Source organism: Fulmarus glacialis, unplaced genomic scaffold (assembly GCF_000690835.1).
Source record: "Fulmarus glacialis isolate BGI_N327 unplaced genomic scaffold, ASM69083v1 scaffold24052, whole genome shotgun sequence".
Classification (NCBI taxonomy): Eukaryota; Metazoa; Chordata; class Aves; order Procellariiformes; family Procellariidae; genus Fulmarus; species Fulmarus glacialis.
The window spans coordinates 1-17,164 of record NW_009200074.1 but is presented as its reverse complement, the minus strand read 5'-3'; the positions used below and the strand labels follow the sequence as shown (position 1 = coordinate 17,164).

Sequence of the window (17,164 nt, the reverse complement as noted above, 5' to 3'; positions counted from 1 at the left end):
ATGATTCTATGACGCTAAACAAAGATATAGCAATGACCCTCCTCTAGCCCTGCTGCAAGAGAAGAGAATGAAGAAGTTTCTTTCTACTTAACTCAAACCCCAGTTTTGGTAAGTGCAATATTACTGGATAGTGGCTGGCAGCAAAAATCTGAAAATTCAGGTAATTTCACAATGCAGTACATACAAAATCTGCCCTGTTGGCTGCAATTTACAAGCCATTATAAGTAACGTGGCACTACTGAGATGTGCTTCATAAGCCCCGTCTCTGAAAAAAGACCCACTGCTAACATATTTGACAACAGGACTTCATTCTTAATAAGACATCATATTAGGGGAGAGTCATTTAAATGTTTGCATGTTTCAGCCCCTGAAACAAGTCAGAGCTTTGTTTATTCTGTGCTATATCTGTGTTGCGTATCACCAGGCATCACGTATTTCAAGAATTGTCAAAATGTGCAAAGATACTAAGCCAATCTCCTGCTGATGCAAAGTGATGCCAAAACAAGTACTTCGTGTCATAATGACATACGTTCTTTCCATTTGCATTTGTTCTATCACATGCATAAAACCACAGATAAACCTATAATAACTACAGGGAAACAAAAAGTTTTCATTCACACAAACCTTTGGGACGTGAAGTTATATTATACTTCAACTGCTTTATCTTTACTTGGTAATTTACAAATGTAGATGAAGATAAATGTTTCTTATTAAACTCTTGCGCCAATACAACTATGTAACCAATACAGTTATGCCACAGCACCTTTTCTAAGGATGATTACATTTCAGTAGAATAATATAATGCATAAATGTTTATTGTGCTTTCCTTGCCTCAGAAACCTAACAATATAAATAAAAACAAAACCAAGAAAGATTATTACCTCTGACCATGTTATCTCAGTTTGATTAAGTGCCAGAATCTTCAATTTTGAAAATACACCAGATACAGAAGTTGATGTAGATGGAAATTTCATTTTGTTTTCACTGTGTAAACAGAATAATTATTAGCATAATGAATAATTGCATTTATTTAAATCACTAATTTGGAATTACATATTAAAGACAAAAACAATTTACACAAAAAAAATTAAAAAGTCACTGCCAAGGTGTCACATATTTTAAAGTATTACAAAATATCCTTCTAGTTATACTCAAACATACCCTTTCCTAATTTACTTTCCTACTTCATGAATGCATATTTATTCATCTGTGGCCTCCTTCCCCCTTTTTCCTCCCTTAAGTTTTGAATATGAAAAGAATGATTTTCATTAATATTAAATGAAACAAAGTCAGATTTTGGGCTTAAACTCCTTAGTGTCAATTGAAAATAAAGAGCCTACATGACTAGCCAAACCCCAGTAAAACAAAAGGATGTAAAATCCACTCTCAATAGCAAAATATCACTATAAAATAGTTAAAAGATTCTCAAATCTGCAATCTTCAAATTAGTTTTCATTACTCACCCCCAAACAAAAGTTTTTATTTCTTTCCTAAGGTCTGATCTACCTGCATATTATGATAAAAATCTCTCGTGTAGTTATATACTTATGGGTTAAATTTCCCCATTTAAACAAGTTCTTAGAGAGCTAGTAGATGGCTAATCACTTTTATTCTTCTTCCAACATTCCTTGCACAAAAAATTCAGTGACAGAGTTACCTGCTAATGTCTTTCTTTTTTTAAAGTAAACAGAAGGTCCAAACAATAAAAAACAAATTCAGACTTTTTCAGTTTGTAGTCATAAGCATCAGATTCCAGCATCAATCCCATTTTGCTTTCCAATTTTATCACAAATAACTTCTGAAAACCCTTCAGTCTAGACTACACTTCTCAACAATGAAAAACTGAAAAAATTATTCTAGGTAAATTAAAATAAATTCTCTGTATTCTCATGCAGGCTGACAATAATAAATCATGACATATGCTCTAGGCAAAGTTAAATTTACAAATAGCACCCAGGTTGCAAACAGCTGTTCAGTGCTAATATTGAAGAAAATGGAACACCTACAACTATTTTAAAAATACATTTTTGTCACATTAACTATAAGAACAAATACAAAAACTGGGGTCACTTTTTTATTAAATTAACTTGGTATTTATTTCAATTTAGCTTGCATCACTTTCAATTGTTTTAGCTACATTGTGTGTACTGTACAATGAAGGCTTTGGAAGCTGCTGATCTCAACACAGTTCTCCAAGACTGAAAAAAAAAGTCGTATTTTGGGTTTCTGCCTTCAGTCCTATTGCCCTGCTGTTGTCTTCAATGACTAGTACGACCTCTGAAACAGCTGAACAACTCTGCTTAAAGAGTCAGCAAGTCAAGGTGTTAACTTTGACCTAAAGTTGCAGCTATAACATTCATTTCACAAAACTAGTAGTTTAGGCTGCTACCTATTTACAAACTTTAATCCATTGTATTAGTTCACACCAGAAAATTATTCTGTCATCACTGTACAAGAGATTTTCGCCTAGGTCTGTCACCATGATCTACAGGTCTTATCAGCATCATTTCAGGACAGGAATAGGCTGGGTCTTGGGATACTTAAAGTTTGGTTAAAGCAATATGGATATTTTAGTTTGGTGTCAAGACACTGTTGGTAAAGCATCATTCTTAAACAAAAGTGGGCTCCTAAATAAAGACTTGTCTGGGCAGTCAGAATATATCAACAATAATAAATCGCAGAGATAAAGTCTTAAGACACTTGGAATGACTTTAAAAGAAAATGAAAATATATTTACGTTACAGTTTTTCTATGTAGAAAAAAATTTCTAAGCTCATGAAAAAAAACCCAAACAGGTTTGCAAACTCAGAAGGCAAACAGATAGCTACTGCTAAACCTAACTAAAATGCTAAGTGAGATTTTTAAGTAATAAGGATGTGTAACTAGTGCTTTCACAGGCAGGCTGCAAACTCCTGCAGCAGTGCCACCTCAAGGTCTTGGCTTCTTCTGAGGGGCCCATCTGCCAGCGGAGTCCCCACACCCTGCCAGTGCCACGCACAAGTATCCAGAGAGTCAGACCTGCTGCACGTGCATACAGCAAATTTGGCTAAGTCTGCTGTGAAGCTGGTCTCCTTGCTGCAAGCCAGACTCACTGCACGCATGCAATGTGGATGCATACGCATGTTAAGTCAGTTCTCCTTGGGGCAAACTAAGCTTAAAATCAAGAGCATTAATTTTCTTAGATGCCACAGAAATGTATAAGGGCATCTTACGACGCTGTAAACCTAAGTTTCTATACTCCCTGTTTCTTCATTTCTATAAAAGTACTCTGAGTAATTTTTTTTACCTTCAGCCTAACTGCTTAAAAAAGTCTACAGCACCCTGTAAAAATCTATAATGCATTTTAATCCCGTCTCCCTAGCCAACAAGCCAATTTGCATAAAAATGATGAAATATGTTATGTAGAACACATTGACAAATGCCTAAATTCCTGTAAATGTTTAATGGCTGAAATCTGTATTCTATTTTTCAGACAACTTTGATTTTTCTAGTTTTACAAAACTCCAGTCAACACCCACATTTGTCCCAAGCGCTCCTCCAGAATTTAGTTCTACATAGGTGCTAAACTCCTAGGGTTCTACTCTTTCCTTGAAAAGGGATGTCTGAAAAATATAGCACACACACAAGTTGTTTAAGAACAAGATTTAAAAAAAAAGTATTAAAAAACTTAGCTCCCATTAAAATGAGTATTGAGGCATGCAGTTACCTTTAGAAAGCTGACCCCGTAACTAAAAGAGCCTCTTCTTTTTTGTCCCTACCCCAAAGGAACAGAAACCCAAATATGAATATTTATACCTGATATTAAGTGTTTCCAGATTTTGAACTTGAGAAGCAATAGCTGTTACTGTCTCCCAAGATGATATCAGATTTTTTGATAGATTTATATGCCTGATATCTGAAATTTCACATTAAGAAAAAGAAACCTATCTCAAACCTGAACTTCCTTTTTTTGAAATTAGAATTACGGTTTGTAGAATTAGGGTTTGTTTTTGAATCAAATAAACAGAAATAGATTACACTTGTTTGGACTAAGAGATACTACTGCTCAGTTACAGCAAATTTTATTTTGATTTGTGGTATGGAAATGGCTTATAGTTTTATAAAAGAGCTTAACTTTACAAATCCTAAAATGGATTCATTTCTGTATTGACAGGAACTCTTACCAGTCCTTATAAATGAACAAATAATACCTGTTTTGTATTTCTGTAACATCGCTACAACATGCAGTATATTGAATACATTATTTATTATATATTGGAAACCTCTGGTGCCTACAGAACATATCCGTTGTATTTTTATGGGGTTATCTATACTAGAGTTAAATTTTAAAAAAAACCCCATTGCTGGAGCCTTCTGAAATTGCAATCACAGTAGCAACCTATGACAATATTTCTATTTTTATCCACAATTTGCACTCCCTCTCAAAAATTGTAGGCATCTACTTTTTAACTCTGTAAACATTGCATTAAGCTTCTAAATATAAACTGCAGTTTTACACTTTTTTTTAATAAAAGGATACAAATATAATTCATTGAAGTGAACACTTGGAATGCTAAAATATGTACTTTTTTGTGGTATCATGCAATATAGCAAAAAAGGATACTAGCACACGTTCTGCTGATTTCCTCTTTCCGACCAGCATGGCTCACTGCACACTCACGCACTGAGATATCTACCAGTTGGTTCAGTTGACTAAATGAGAAAGAACATTCTGTTAAGTAATCTTCAAACAGAAATAGGTACGTTATATAAATACCTGGTTGTTACAACTAAATAATATCCTTTTCATACATACATTTCGTCTCCTTTAGAATTAGCAATGTGCAGATTGTTACACTGCAGTGTCTTTGTTACTCGCAGACACATCTCCTCTATTTTTTGCCTTCACATTGCTACTACAAAATAGGTCTGGTTGAGCCACAACCCCCACCCCCCAAAAAAACTCAGCCAACCCTCATCCAACTGAGACTGCCACCTACTGAACTCATACCCCTCTGCTGTTGGAGGTCATTAAAGCTGCAATCTATTACACATCATTCAGTTACTTCCTTTCTTACCCTTCCAGATAAATGACCACGACACGAACTGACTGAAAGACTTCTTCACCAGCAGTACAGTGACTTTCTGCCTTCCCTCTCTTACTTACAAAGTCATTACTGATATGAGTAAACAAAGATGAAATAATACTGTACAATATTAAGAAAATACTAAAATACATTTATTTAAAGAGGACCATGCACGTGTATAATGATTGCCAGTATCGTGATAATTTATCTCACTCGTTCCTCCCTAAATATGTGAAATCAAAATGAGGATTGTGAGCACTCAAACATGACGTAATCCCAGTTCCTATTTGTAAAACAGGTAAATTATGAAGCCACAATAGGAAGATTTCTTGTCTCTTCCACCATAGTGCAGTTTGGCTTACTTTTAGAGATATGACAATATTATATACAAGGCAGTCAGCTTCCTTTTCTTACAGTTGAACTACTACTTGACTAATCAATCGCTAAGAGTGTATCTTAGATTTTCATATATTACACTTGCCTTTGTTGTTCTGCAACAGAATCCATGCCAACAAATTCCACAGGCTTCTTTCCAAATACTAATGTATTCTCTGTCCCATGTTGAACGTCTTGCTCATCGTTCAATCCGTACCGACCCTTTACTGCAGTAAGAAAATCTACTCCAAAATTTGCCTTGTTTGGCCGGATAAACGATCCTCCTCTAGGATGCCTAGAACAGAGCAGCCAGGAAAAGGTGAAATATGAAAAGTTATCATAAGAATGACTAATCTCAAAAGTACTAATGATTACTTTTTTGAAATACTGGGAACCAAAGCAGTCAAAAGGCAATTCTACAGGCTAATTTTAGATATCACTGTTCCCACTCAGTGAGACCAGGTAAGACTTGCAAAGTATCTTTGATAGTATTTGACCCAACAAGTTCACATTGTGAGATGCCACGAGAACTGAAGCACCAGATCTCCAAATGTACTTACACATCAAAATTACAATGTCAGTGCCATTATTAGAAATAATTGCTCTGTTGTTTCCAAACTCATTATGAACTCAGTTTTCCCAGAAAATTAAGTTTCTACCTATGGATAGACACAAAGTTACCTAATCATACAACAAATGTGTCTGGAGTTTTACCACAGCCTAAGGCCCATAGGAAAACTCAGAATAGTCATTGCCTCATTATATTTTACTTGAATAATTAACTTGTAATTCTAAAAGAATGCAGCCTTGTCCTTCCATCCACACAAATGACACAAGATGCAAACTGTACCACTTGGAACTCTTATACAAACTCAAACTTTTAAAAATTCTGATACTAACTTGGTAACAATTTTGAAACTGAATATTCAATAGAATTATCCAGCTAATGTATGTCTACACAGTCCTGTCAAGTTTCTTAGTTTTTCTTGAGCACTGAAAAAACTTTATTGCATGACAATTTCTTGCCATGCAATTGCTTTGACAATTTCTATCAAAGTTAGCAAGGAAACACAGTATCTAGGAAGAAGACAAGTTGTGGGAATGGTATCACAGAGCAGATGGAGGATCTGATAGGAGAATCAGCCAGAAAACATCAGGAAGAAAATTGGTAGTTATGATTATCTGTCTGCCTTCTAGCTGAGAAGAGTATAGACTTCGGTTGGAAAGTACCCAGAAGGAAGAACTCACTTATGTAAATAAAACTCCTCTTTTCAAAACAATATGTAAATGTCACATGGCTAATTAGCAAACCATAATATAAACCACCAATGCTACAGAGTTCAAAATTCTCTCAGAAATACAGTAACTAGAGACCCCGAATCCTATGAACCTATTACAAGTAGATGGAATAGCTTGGGCACCATATATGCGTGTTTTTACTGAAAAATCAGTACTGGAAATTGCCTGTGCCAGTTTCATTCATTAACATTTCTAATACTTATTTAAGTTCTCTCATATTCCAAAGAAGGATCTGGGTAGAAACTAGGTATTATTTACTTTAAAAATATTTTCAGTCTAGTTTTGTAGTGACCAGGTTTAGAGCGCAATGATTACAAAACAAGCAGAAAGGCATACTCTTACAGAATGTAAATCCAGTGTGTACTTTCATGTTCAATAAACATTTTCAATTCTCTACATTTTTAATCCAGTAACCTTCTCTTAAGTCTCTTCTTCCATTCCTTTGAAGTCTTTCACAGTTTGCAAACATTTGGCTAGTTTAAATGTTAAACTTCCTCAAAGGTAAAGATTACGTGACTCTCTCTTAACACCACTTCTTAAAACAGTAAATGACATTTTCACCATCTTAACTATAACATCTTTTACCTGTGAAGTATATCACTTTTGCATTTAATTAAGTCAAACAGCTTCACAAATGGCAGACAGTGCAGGATTCTACTTGGAGCTCTGGAAAGAAAACTTGTACTCTTGTCTATCTGTAATTCACCCTATGTATGTTTATTCTGGCATCTCCTGTCCTTCTTCCTGTCACCTTGATTCTCCCCATTTTGTCATTGCCATCCCTCTGCATCAACAGTTTTGCTACTTTTCTTCCTCTGCTCTCCCCAACCCTCTCACCAGAGCTAATCTAGACACCCACATCTGCATCCCTCCTGTCACGCCATTTATCTCTGACGTAGCCAAGCCCTTTGGGTCTCTCCACCACCATACCTGTTCCTAAGCCCATTTCTGGCCTCTCAGGTCACCATTTCTACTGGCATCCCCTTCCTCATTGTCTTTGCAGGAGCCTGTTCTATCCCTAGGAAAAAATGCAAGGGAAACTAGCTACCTTGCCTCTTGTCATTTGAAGCTACAGGAAAAGTATGGTGCATTTCTCTCTCAAGACCCTTTTGTTTTTTGTTTTGATCATAGGGTTTCTCTATCCTGTTCCTATCACTTCCAAGCACTATGCATGCTATCTTATCTAATGTATACTCAAATCCATTCCACAGCCTAAGTTTCTTTTTCAGTTCCATTCTATTAATTTGATCTACTTTTTCAAGAACTGTCACAGAGAAGGACAGAAAAGGAGACTGCAATAGGAACCTATTTTCAGGCAAAATGATTGTGTGTTCAAGGAGAGAGGTCACTTACCTGTAACTCGTTTTCCCTAAAATACACTGCTTGTATTAACTTTCACACTAGGGAAAATGAACTGTACAAGCCATACGTACTATCAAACAACTAACGTATAGCACCTGGACTCTTGAAAAAGCACACCTATTAGCAGTCAGTCTCTGTAACTGGGAACTAAACAGATAAATCCTAATCCAAAGAGTCATCCAGCATGCGTACCATGAGATTGAAGAACCTGCGGACTACTGATCAACCTGACTTAAGCTGAACATTCAGAAGTCTGAGAACAGGAATTTTGCTCCCGTGTGTGCAAAATGTCCTGCAGCCAGGACAATACACTGTGCAGAAATGAAGTGGTAGAAGATATGCCCCAATTTCCTTAAGCAGAAAATCTGGAACCAGCTGGCTCTGGTTAATACTGACAGTTCTTACTGACTTTTAAAATAAGAGAGGTTGACCCCAATCTCAGAAATCAGCTTGTAGGACACTTCCTATTCATAATTCAGTAGCCTGAAGCAATACAGCCCATCTGCTAGCATGGGCCTTGAAAGATATTCACTAAAATTTAGATTAGCTATCAGCTTCCACCGGTTAACCATTTCACTGAATAAAGAGGAAATTTGGCATCATTCTTCTTTGCTAATGGAAAACAAAGTGGTGGCACTGCTCACCATTACAGGTACATGATGGCTCTTCATAGGCTAGAGAAATGTCACACACATACAATTCGCAGAACGTGAAGAATAATGCAGTAGTACCTGAACTGTGTTCTGCCAATAGTTACACACTTGAGCTGTCTGACTGCAGAAGCAAGCTTCTGAGCCAAGGAGAGAGATCTCAGTTTTATCAGCCTAGATAGTAAAGGTGGGTGGAAGGGCTTCTTTGCCCAGTACTGGCTGTTTGCAATGATTATCTCAAGGCAATTATCATCATGACTGGGGCACACACACTACAAAAAGGTGTCATAAAATATAGCCCGCTGAATCCATGCACGTCTTTTCTAGATACGCTCTGAACAAATCTCTTCCTTTTAGGGGAAGGTGCTCAACAGACCAGACTTCTTTTAGAAGAATCTACACACTGCAGTAAAGAAATCCCTTTAAGTTTTACAACAGTCTGTGACAGCTGTGGCATCAAACAACACTTTTAAGTGACACCTAACACTAATTTGCTATGGTGTATCAAATTCCTGACTGCACAGCAGCAGCTTTGCGAACATCAGCAAGAACTTGACGTTCTTGCAAGTTTGCCTTAGTCAAACAGACATGAAAGCTGAGTCTGAGCTTTCACAAAACAAGAAAAGACAGACAGACATCTGCAGTTCCAGATGCTATCTTAAGGTTCTGCTGGTGCACAGGACATGTTTGAATAGTGGTTAGGGACAACAGTTTTGTTTCCACACTGTTCTATTGACAGCAGAGAGCAGAATTCTCTGATGGGTACAGTGACACACAGTGAAACAATCAAAACTTCCTAACCGAGACCTTCTGAGGCTAAAAGGAATCTTGGGAATGCATTCTCCCCTTGCTAAATGGCAATTGCTTTTTCTTCATAGACACTAAAATGATACTGACATCTTCCTGTATTTGAAGAGTTTGTTTGTGCTCTGAGTAGGTATTCCTGGAGGTGAATCTGTCATTCTTGAAAGAGAGAGTGTCTAATTTAATATAAACAGATTTTCTTTTGGGCAGGAACATAAATTTCATGCAAACAGCAACATACGATTGGTCAAAACTGCTGTCTGTAAATTTAAAAACATGTCCATGTGCCACTTATAAAACTCACTGAAGAAGGAAAAACTGAAAACATGTAATGCCTTTGCAAGGATAACTTGGCATTTCAGGACTACACAAATACACAAAAGTCAAAGTTCCCACCAGAAGAAAACTTAGTAACACAAAGGGGGGAAAAAAGGCCACAAAGATCTGAGAAGCAATTGCAATTCTGCCAGGCTGCAAACATCACAGAAACAAGCTTTACTATAGTTCCCTCTGTTTCTCTGGCTTTCTGTGAAAGTCAAACCTGGGGAAACAGATTACAATTTAATATGGTCAATATTTCTGTAACAGTATCTGCCGAAATATCAAGATTCCTCTGCAAAGTGATCTGGGAAGAACAAAACATTCTTTAACGGGGGGGACGTTTATGACTCAAAGTACTCTAAATGTGTGATACAGCAGAATGTTATTCCCATCTTGTGAGGTAAGCAGAGAAGTATGTCATCTACTGCTGGGGAATCCACACATCTCCCCCAGCACAATGGCAAGGATAAAAACAGCTGCTAAAATAGCAATGCCAGTGTAAACACTATGCGTGAATGGAATACCCAAAACGGACTGAGAGGGGGGGGGCTAAGGAAACAGATGACCCTTCTGCCAGATTAAACAGGGCAGGGAGGACTCCACTTGAGGGGAAGTATAAAAGAAGCTTGAACATCTGTAACTGTAGGGAGAAAGAAGAGGGTACCAGAGCAGCAGTCAAAACCTGGTTTGATGCCATCAAAAGACCCCCACCAGCAGCACATCTCTGCCTAGGCCAGACAGAGCTGCCTCCTGGTCAGATGCCGAGGTGAGCCTGTGCCCAGAGAGGACAGACATCGTGGGGAGCAACATACACGCCTCACATCTCAGTGTGCACGCGTGACCTCAGAGGTGCCTTCTACCAGCATGCACGTTAACAGACTACAGGAAGCAGCATGGGGACACAGAAGCTGGAGCACCCACGTCTCCCGCAGGAGGTGTGTAGAGCTAAGACACTCGCGTTCCCAGGGGAGGTGCGTGTGCTTGTAACCCACATCTCCCAGGGGAGCACATGCATATAACTGTGTGAATGGGTCTGTGGAACAAGAACTTATTTGAAAGCATACTCATGCTTCAAAAGCTGTATGTAAGGTTTAACGCTATTTTAAGGCTTGATTACTCCTCATCTCTCTTGAAGGACTGTAGAACACAGCTTATTTGAATTACATGATACACTACTGCAACTGACAGCTAAAACAACAGCTTCCTCAGTTATTAGGAAACAAGACTTTATTATTGGGGGGGGGGGAAATCACAAAAACACCACTGGAGTATACATTGCCATTTCCAGCTAATCCAGAGTTGATGAACATGCTCATGATGTCAGCATATTTTGAAGTACGGCTGTTTTGTTCTTTGGTTCTCATATTCTTAAGAAGTTTAATTAGCACCACATAATATATGACCCAGATAAACGTACTGCCATGAAACATAAAAGTTTAGATCATATTTCCAAAAAACTTACTATAAAGACCACATATAGCTGTAAGCAGACCTACTGATTTACCCAAATAAGGACTACAAAGAAGATCCTCTGGTAATGAGAATCTCAAATTCAGTTTATTTTCCTCTTATAATCTCATTTTGAAATGTCACTCTGAAAGATTTTTTTTTTTTTTAATAGCATTATTTTCAAATTTACCTTAAAAAGAATTTAGAAATATCCTTTCATTGCATTTGTTTATAATACAAGCTACTTCATCAGCTGCTTCTGCTTATCAGAATTCAGGGAGTGAGTAAAGTAGGCTTGTAAGCGAAGTATACTGCCGATAAGATTTGGGGGGAAAAAAAAATATAGAAATTTTATTTATTTTTATATATGTGTATACATTATATAAAGAAACACAATTTCCACCCCCCCAGAGAGTAGTGAAGAGCTGACATTTTAGGTTGTAGGTTTTTAAATTTTTATAGCATCTTTTTGATAAACTAAGGTAACCAGTTTTTTACTTAAGTTTGCCTACATCTTCACAATTGGTACATGAACTACAAACCAGTCTGCACACAGAAAGTTATGTCTGTGAGTTATGGTTGACTTCTAGAAGTCAACTTCTATTTATTCTCTTAGGCTCTAGAAGGACTTTCTCTGGTTGGAACAAAGCAAAGTACAAAGAACAGGTATTGTAAGATCAACATGCTTAAAGATGACTACATTTAAATTTGTTATGGATATATGCAGCTTCACTCAAAAAGTTGATTCTTACAGCAAGAACTGAGATCACTATCTGAGATCTCATCTCCTGGGAGCACACTAATGCTTGCTAGAAAAGCAAGAGTCTATACACATGTATATAAATATTATACACACACAAATGTAAAGCACTCAAGTTTCTGAAAAACATCCAAAACATGTTCAATTGCTTCTTCTGTCCAGAGAGATTCAGAATGGCCAGCCAATTACTTTTATTATTTCTCCTACAGCAGAATATAACTAGCTTCAACTTGGAAACTGCTTCAATTAAATTCAAAGCATTTAAGAAGCAACTTTTGCTAACACATACATTCAGAAGACATAGTTGCTCTAAGTCCATAATTTCCAATTCTTTAGCTAAGAAAAATTCAGCAATGTTTAATTTTTTTCCTTGCATTAAGTGTGCTTATCCTCCTTAAGCCTTGCTTTATTATTATTATTAGATACAAGGGAAAAAATATCCAGTCCTCACAGGTGGTGGGGGGGTTTATTTATTTATTTTTCTAAAGAACAGATTTTGTTTTATCATCTCATATTCTGATAATGAGGTCTCTGGGGCTTCCACCCTACACAAATGTAGAAGTTAAGAAGATACAGACTAAAAATTCTGATTTGCACTACTGAACATAATCTACCCTTTCCTGTTTATGCCTGTTTGGCTACAGGTAAGAGATAGTATTCCCAGAAAGGATTTCAAAATAGCTATTTTTAAATTTTGAATTATTTAATAGATAAACTATTCTGCTGATTCAGTCTGAAACCAAATGGCTTTACTTGCTGGCTTGAGAACAACTTCGATCTGAACTGATCATGAAGTATGCTCTCTAACAAGCCCTGAACTGCTGTCAGGTCTCAATACAAATACAGCAGCCTCCTTTGCTACCTCAGGGAACTCCATTTGTCCCCAGAAGACCTTTTGGCAGATACAAAACTAGACGTACTTTCCCCACAATAATAATTTTAATCTCTCTTTTTTTTTTTCCTTCTATGTGACATTTTACAGCAACAGTTCTAAGTCCCTTCCACATCATGTTCCTATACTCAGATAGAAGAAAGTGACAAGACTCATCTACTTATAAAAACGGAAACGATAAAAATTTTCACAAGCTGAAAACACATGCTCAAAGGTTAGCAAATGCATGCACTGTTACTACATGCTCTTAACTATTCTTTTGGAGGAAATTCTCGTAACAAATTTTCTCTGTTGAATCATCCATTGAGAGCAAAACAAAGTGCACGTACAAATCCACCACCTCTGGCTCTGGAAAAATCTTTGAACCGTGACTAGCCAAAGCTAGTGAGACTCTGGAAAACTGTCACTATGTACTTTTCTTGTTCTTTCACACTTCTTCAGTCATCTGCTATTAGCCAAAGTCAGAAGCAGGAAAACTAAGCAAGACAAATCTTTGGACTGACTTCATCCAGCTATTCTTATGACATTCACTTACATGCAAGTAGAAAAAAAAGATTATTTGCTTATCCTTTCATTGATGGCTTTAACTTTTTCAAGATAATTAACATGAGGAATTAATTTCAGAGAAAAGTCTTCTTATATTTTCCAACAAAGCAAAGCAAAGACACATCCAAAAGCAAGACCACAGACAACCTTTAATTTATTTTCTTGGTTTGTCACTTTCTTTCATATTTTCAAAAGCTTTCTATTAATTCTGAGTGCTCATTGTCACAAGTTTGATTTATATTAGATTCATTTCACTTGAATGAGCACTTCAACAGTTAGGAACAAACTGTAATCAAACCACCCTTTTACAGTTATCACCAGCCTTGGAAAGTAGGAGGTGGAAAAAGACCTAGAAATCTTTCCATTTCATCTCATTAACATAAGACTGGCTGTGATCCAGTGGTCAAAACAAACATTCATGTAACGCCACATCCTTTCTCCAAAAGCTGCCAATAGAAAACGATTGGGAAAAATACGACATCAGGGCAAGTATTTTAATGATATAGCCACAGAATATTCTCTCATCCTTCACCACTTCAGTGCTCAGGAACTTACTGAGCTCGCAGCCCTTAGTATTTAAGAGCCATTGATGAGTCGTCTTCTATGAATTCGTCCAGTTATTTTTTCAACTCATAAACTTTTAGCTGCTGCAGTGTCCTCTGACATTGGAAATCAACAGCTTGCTGCTGTTACAATCAACCCTAGAGTCCTGTATTCCCCAATTTCAAACACGTTAAGCACTCGAGTCTTTAAACTTAAATGTAATGCATGTGTATACTTAAAAAACCCCACACAGCTACACTATGTTTTGCACGTATTAAATGCAAGCGAACACACTTAACAATTCCTCAGGGATACGAATATAATCCAAATCATTATCAGGAACTTGGTATTTTCCCTTAACAAGATACATGCAAGTCATCTTAAGTCCAAATCTAAACTATATTTGAGACACTTAATACGGACCAAAATTTCACTTCAGAATTACCCAAGGAAGCCAAGTAGGACTTACTGATTTTCTTACTAAAGTAGAAGGTCTAAACCTACCAAAGGTAATATTAATAACATCCAAAAGTCACATTTTATTACATACCTCTGAAAACATGACTTGTATTTTCTAAGTATTTACCATATTCTAATACCTGTAACTGGATTAGTAACAATGCAACAGTCTTTATGGCATAGCTAGTCACAGCATTCAGATTTTTTATCTTTTTAATAGCAGCCAACTGATAACAAAAGGGTTTGCCCTAAAAATTGCAAAAGGGCATTTTCCCATGACCATCTTGTCAACACACATGACATGCCAACACTGTGAATCAACTCACCTGCACTTAAAATACTGTGTTCCTTCATAGGTACCATCATGCTTTCCTCTCTGAGGATCATCCCATTCCACGCCAAGCCAAATTCCTGAAAAATATGGTAGATACATTTTCAAATTTATGGCATCATAGCCATAGGAATCATGGTTGGAAGGAACCTCTGAACTTCATCTAGCCTAACCTTCTTTCTCAAAGCAGGAGATTATCACCAGCACTAAAACAGGTCAGCCAGGTAAGTCTTTACCTAGCCAGATCTTGAAAATCTCCAAGGAGAGAAAGATTCCAACTTATCTGGGCAGCCTATTCCAGTGCTGCATTACTTCTGTAGAGAAAAAGATTTTCCTGCTGTCCAATTTGAACCTTTCCAGCTGCCATATATGGCCATTGTCCCTTATTATATAATCTAATACTAGTAAGAAGAATTTGCCTCTGTCATCTTTGTAACCATCTGTCAAACAGCTGCAGGCAGCTATTAGATGCCACTTAATCTTCTCTTCATCACACTGACCAAGCCCAGATCCCTCAACCTCTCTTCACAACTGTACGTGCCACACGTACGTAGTCTATGCCCTTGACCACCCTGGCAGACCTCCACTGGATCCTCTCAAGTTTATCCACATCTCTCTTGAACTGGGATGGTCCCAAACCAGATACATTATTCCAAGTGCAACCTTATCAAGAACCCCTGCCCCCAGAGGGGGATAACAGCTTCCTTTGATTGGCCGAGTTCATCGTTCTAAGGTAACCCAGTACAACACGTATCTTGCTTGTGACAAGAGCTCACTGTTGGCTCATATTCATGACAGTATCCACCTTAACTCCCAAGTCCCTTACAATAGACCCTGTGGGTTGCTAGTGCTTCCCGGTCTGTACGGATACACGGGTTTATTTCACACTACATGTGGAAATTTATAAATTTATCCTTCTTGAATCTCTTAGGCCCAAACCTAAAGTTCATAGAGCTTGCTCTGGATTGCAATTCTACCTTTTGTCACATCAGCCAGCTGAGGCTGAACTCTGTTCATTATCTGAAACACTGATGAATATGTTAAACAACACAGAACCCAGCATTTATTTCTGTAGTACTCGCGCATTACCAGGTATCAAGTCGTTGATTACCACTTTTCCACTTGACAGACCTGTGGACTTTCAACGCACTAACAGTCCATTCATCTGGCTTATATTTCTCCGGCTTCCAAATAAAATTCTTTATAGAGACACTATTAAATGACATTAAAGTCAAGGAATATCACATCCCCCGTTCTCCCTTTGTCCACATTCCCCGTCATATCATCACAGAAGGTAATTAGGTTTGCCAAGCACAACTTGTTCTTCTTTACAAGTATCAAGTATTCCAAACTACCACCTTGTCCTTCATAGGCTTGGAAATGGACTCCAAGGGAACATGCTGCATGATCTTTCCAGGAACTGAAGTGACGCTGATGAGTCTACGGTTCCCTGGTCATCCTTCTTGCCTCTTCTAGAACTGTATGCAAGGCTAGTCTCCTTCCAAGCATCAGCAGTCTCCCCATCCTGTCACCACAACTTTTCAAAGATGACATATAGTGCTCTCACAATCAGACTGGTCAGATCTTTCAGCAAGCTGGGCTGAGTTTTATTTGTCCCCATGAATTTGAATATGTTATCAAAGGAGTGCCTTAGTCTGTTGATCTGCTGCTGCTGCCTGTCTCTCTCCTTCCCAGACTATGCCAGTACACAGAGATCAGGGAACAGACTGTTCGTGAAAACTAATGGAAAAAGGAAGGCACTAAGATCTTTCCGCTGTAAGAAAAAATGTAACCAATTTCAACCAAAAGTACTTCTTACACTCCTTTTGAAAACTCTGACTTCTAAAAAAACCCAACAACTTATCTAGATTAGAAGTTGACATATTTACACAAGAACAATGAGAGAAAAAAACAGTTTGTAAATTGCCACATTCTACCTGACAATTTTTTTTAAATTAAGAGGAACATAATTAGAAATTGAAAACAACCATTAAACGTGAAGGTTATTTACTAATGTGATATTCACCTGCTGTAGGAGAAACGCTGCCAACATAGCGCACAGTTGCATACTCCGTGCCACACAAGATTCTTCGACCCAGCGCATCAGAAGGCACCCAGGCAGTCATCCTGGGAAAACTGACGCCTGAGCTACCCGCAGACCTGCAGCGACAGAAGCGACACCCTTAACACACACAAGTCACCGCTCTCATAAGTCCCCTACCTCGACTTGCTTTTTTACTGCCTAGCAGCACGCTGGACCCCCACAGCTGAGCTTCGCCCTCCCAGCCCTCCCGTGCCCCCAGCACC

The 17,164-nt window shown here is 37.7% G+C and overlaps 1 protein-coding gene across 1 annotated transcript; it reads right to left on the bottom strand.

Moving 5' to 3' along the window:
* Window positions 1-865: 865 nt before the first annotated feature.
* Window positions 866-16,983, bottom strand: LOC104073631 (tubulin-specific chaperone E-like; the record flags this gene model as incomplete). The annotated part of the gene is made up of 6 exons (XM_009573477.1): window positions 16,884-16,983; window positions 14,853-14,937; window positions 5,548-5,736; window positions 4,604-4,692; window positions 3,796-3,895; window positions 866-984 (listed from the first exon to the last, which is right to left on the bottom strand). Coding segments are annotated over exons 1-6 (682 nt in total), but the record flags the coding sequence as incomplete, so codon positions are not given.
* Between the last annotated feature and the right edge of the window lie 181 nt (window positions 16,984-17,164).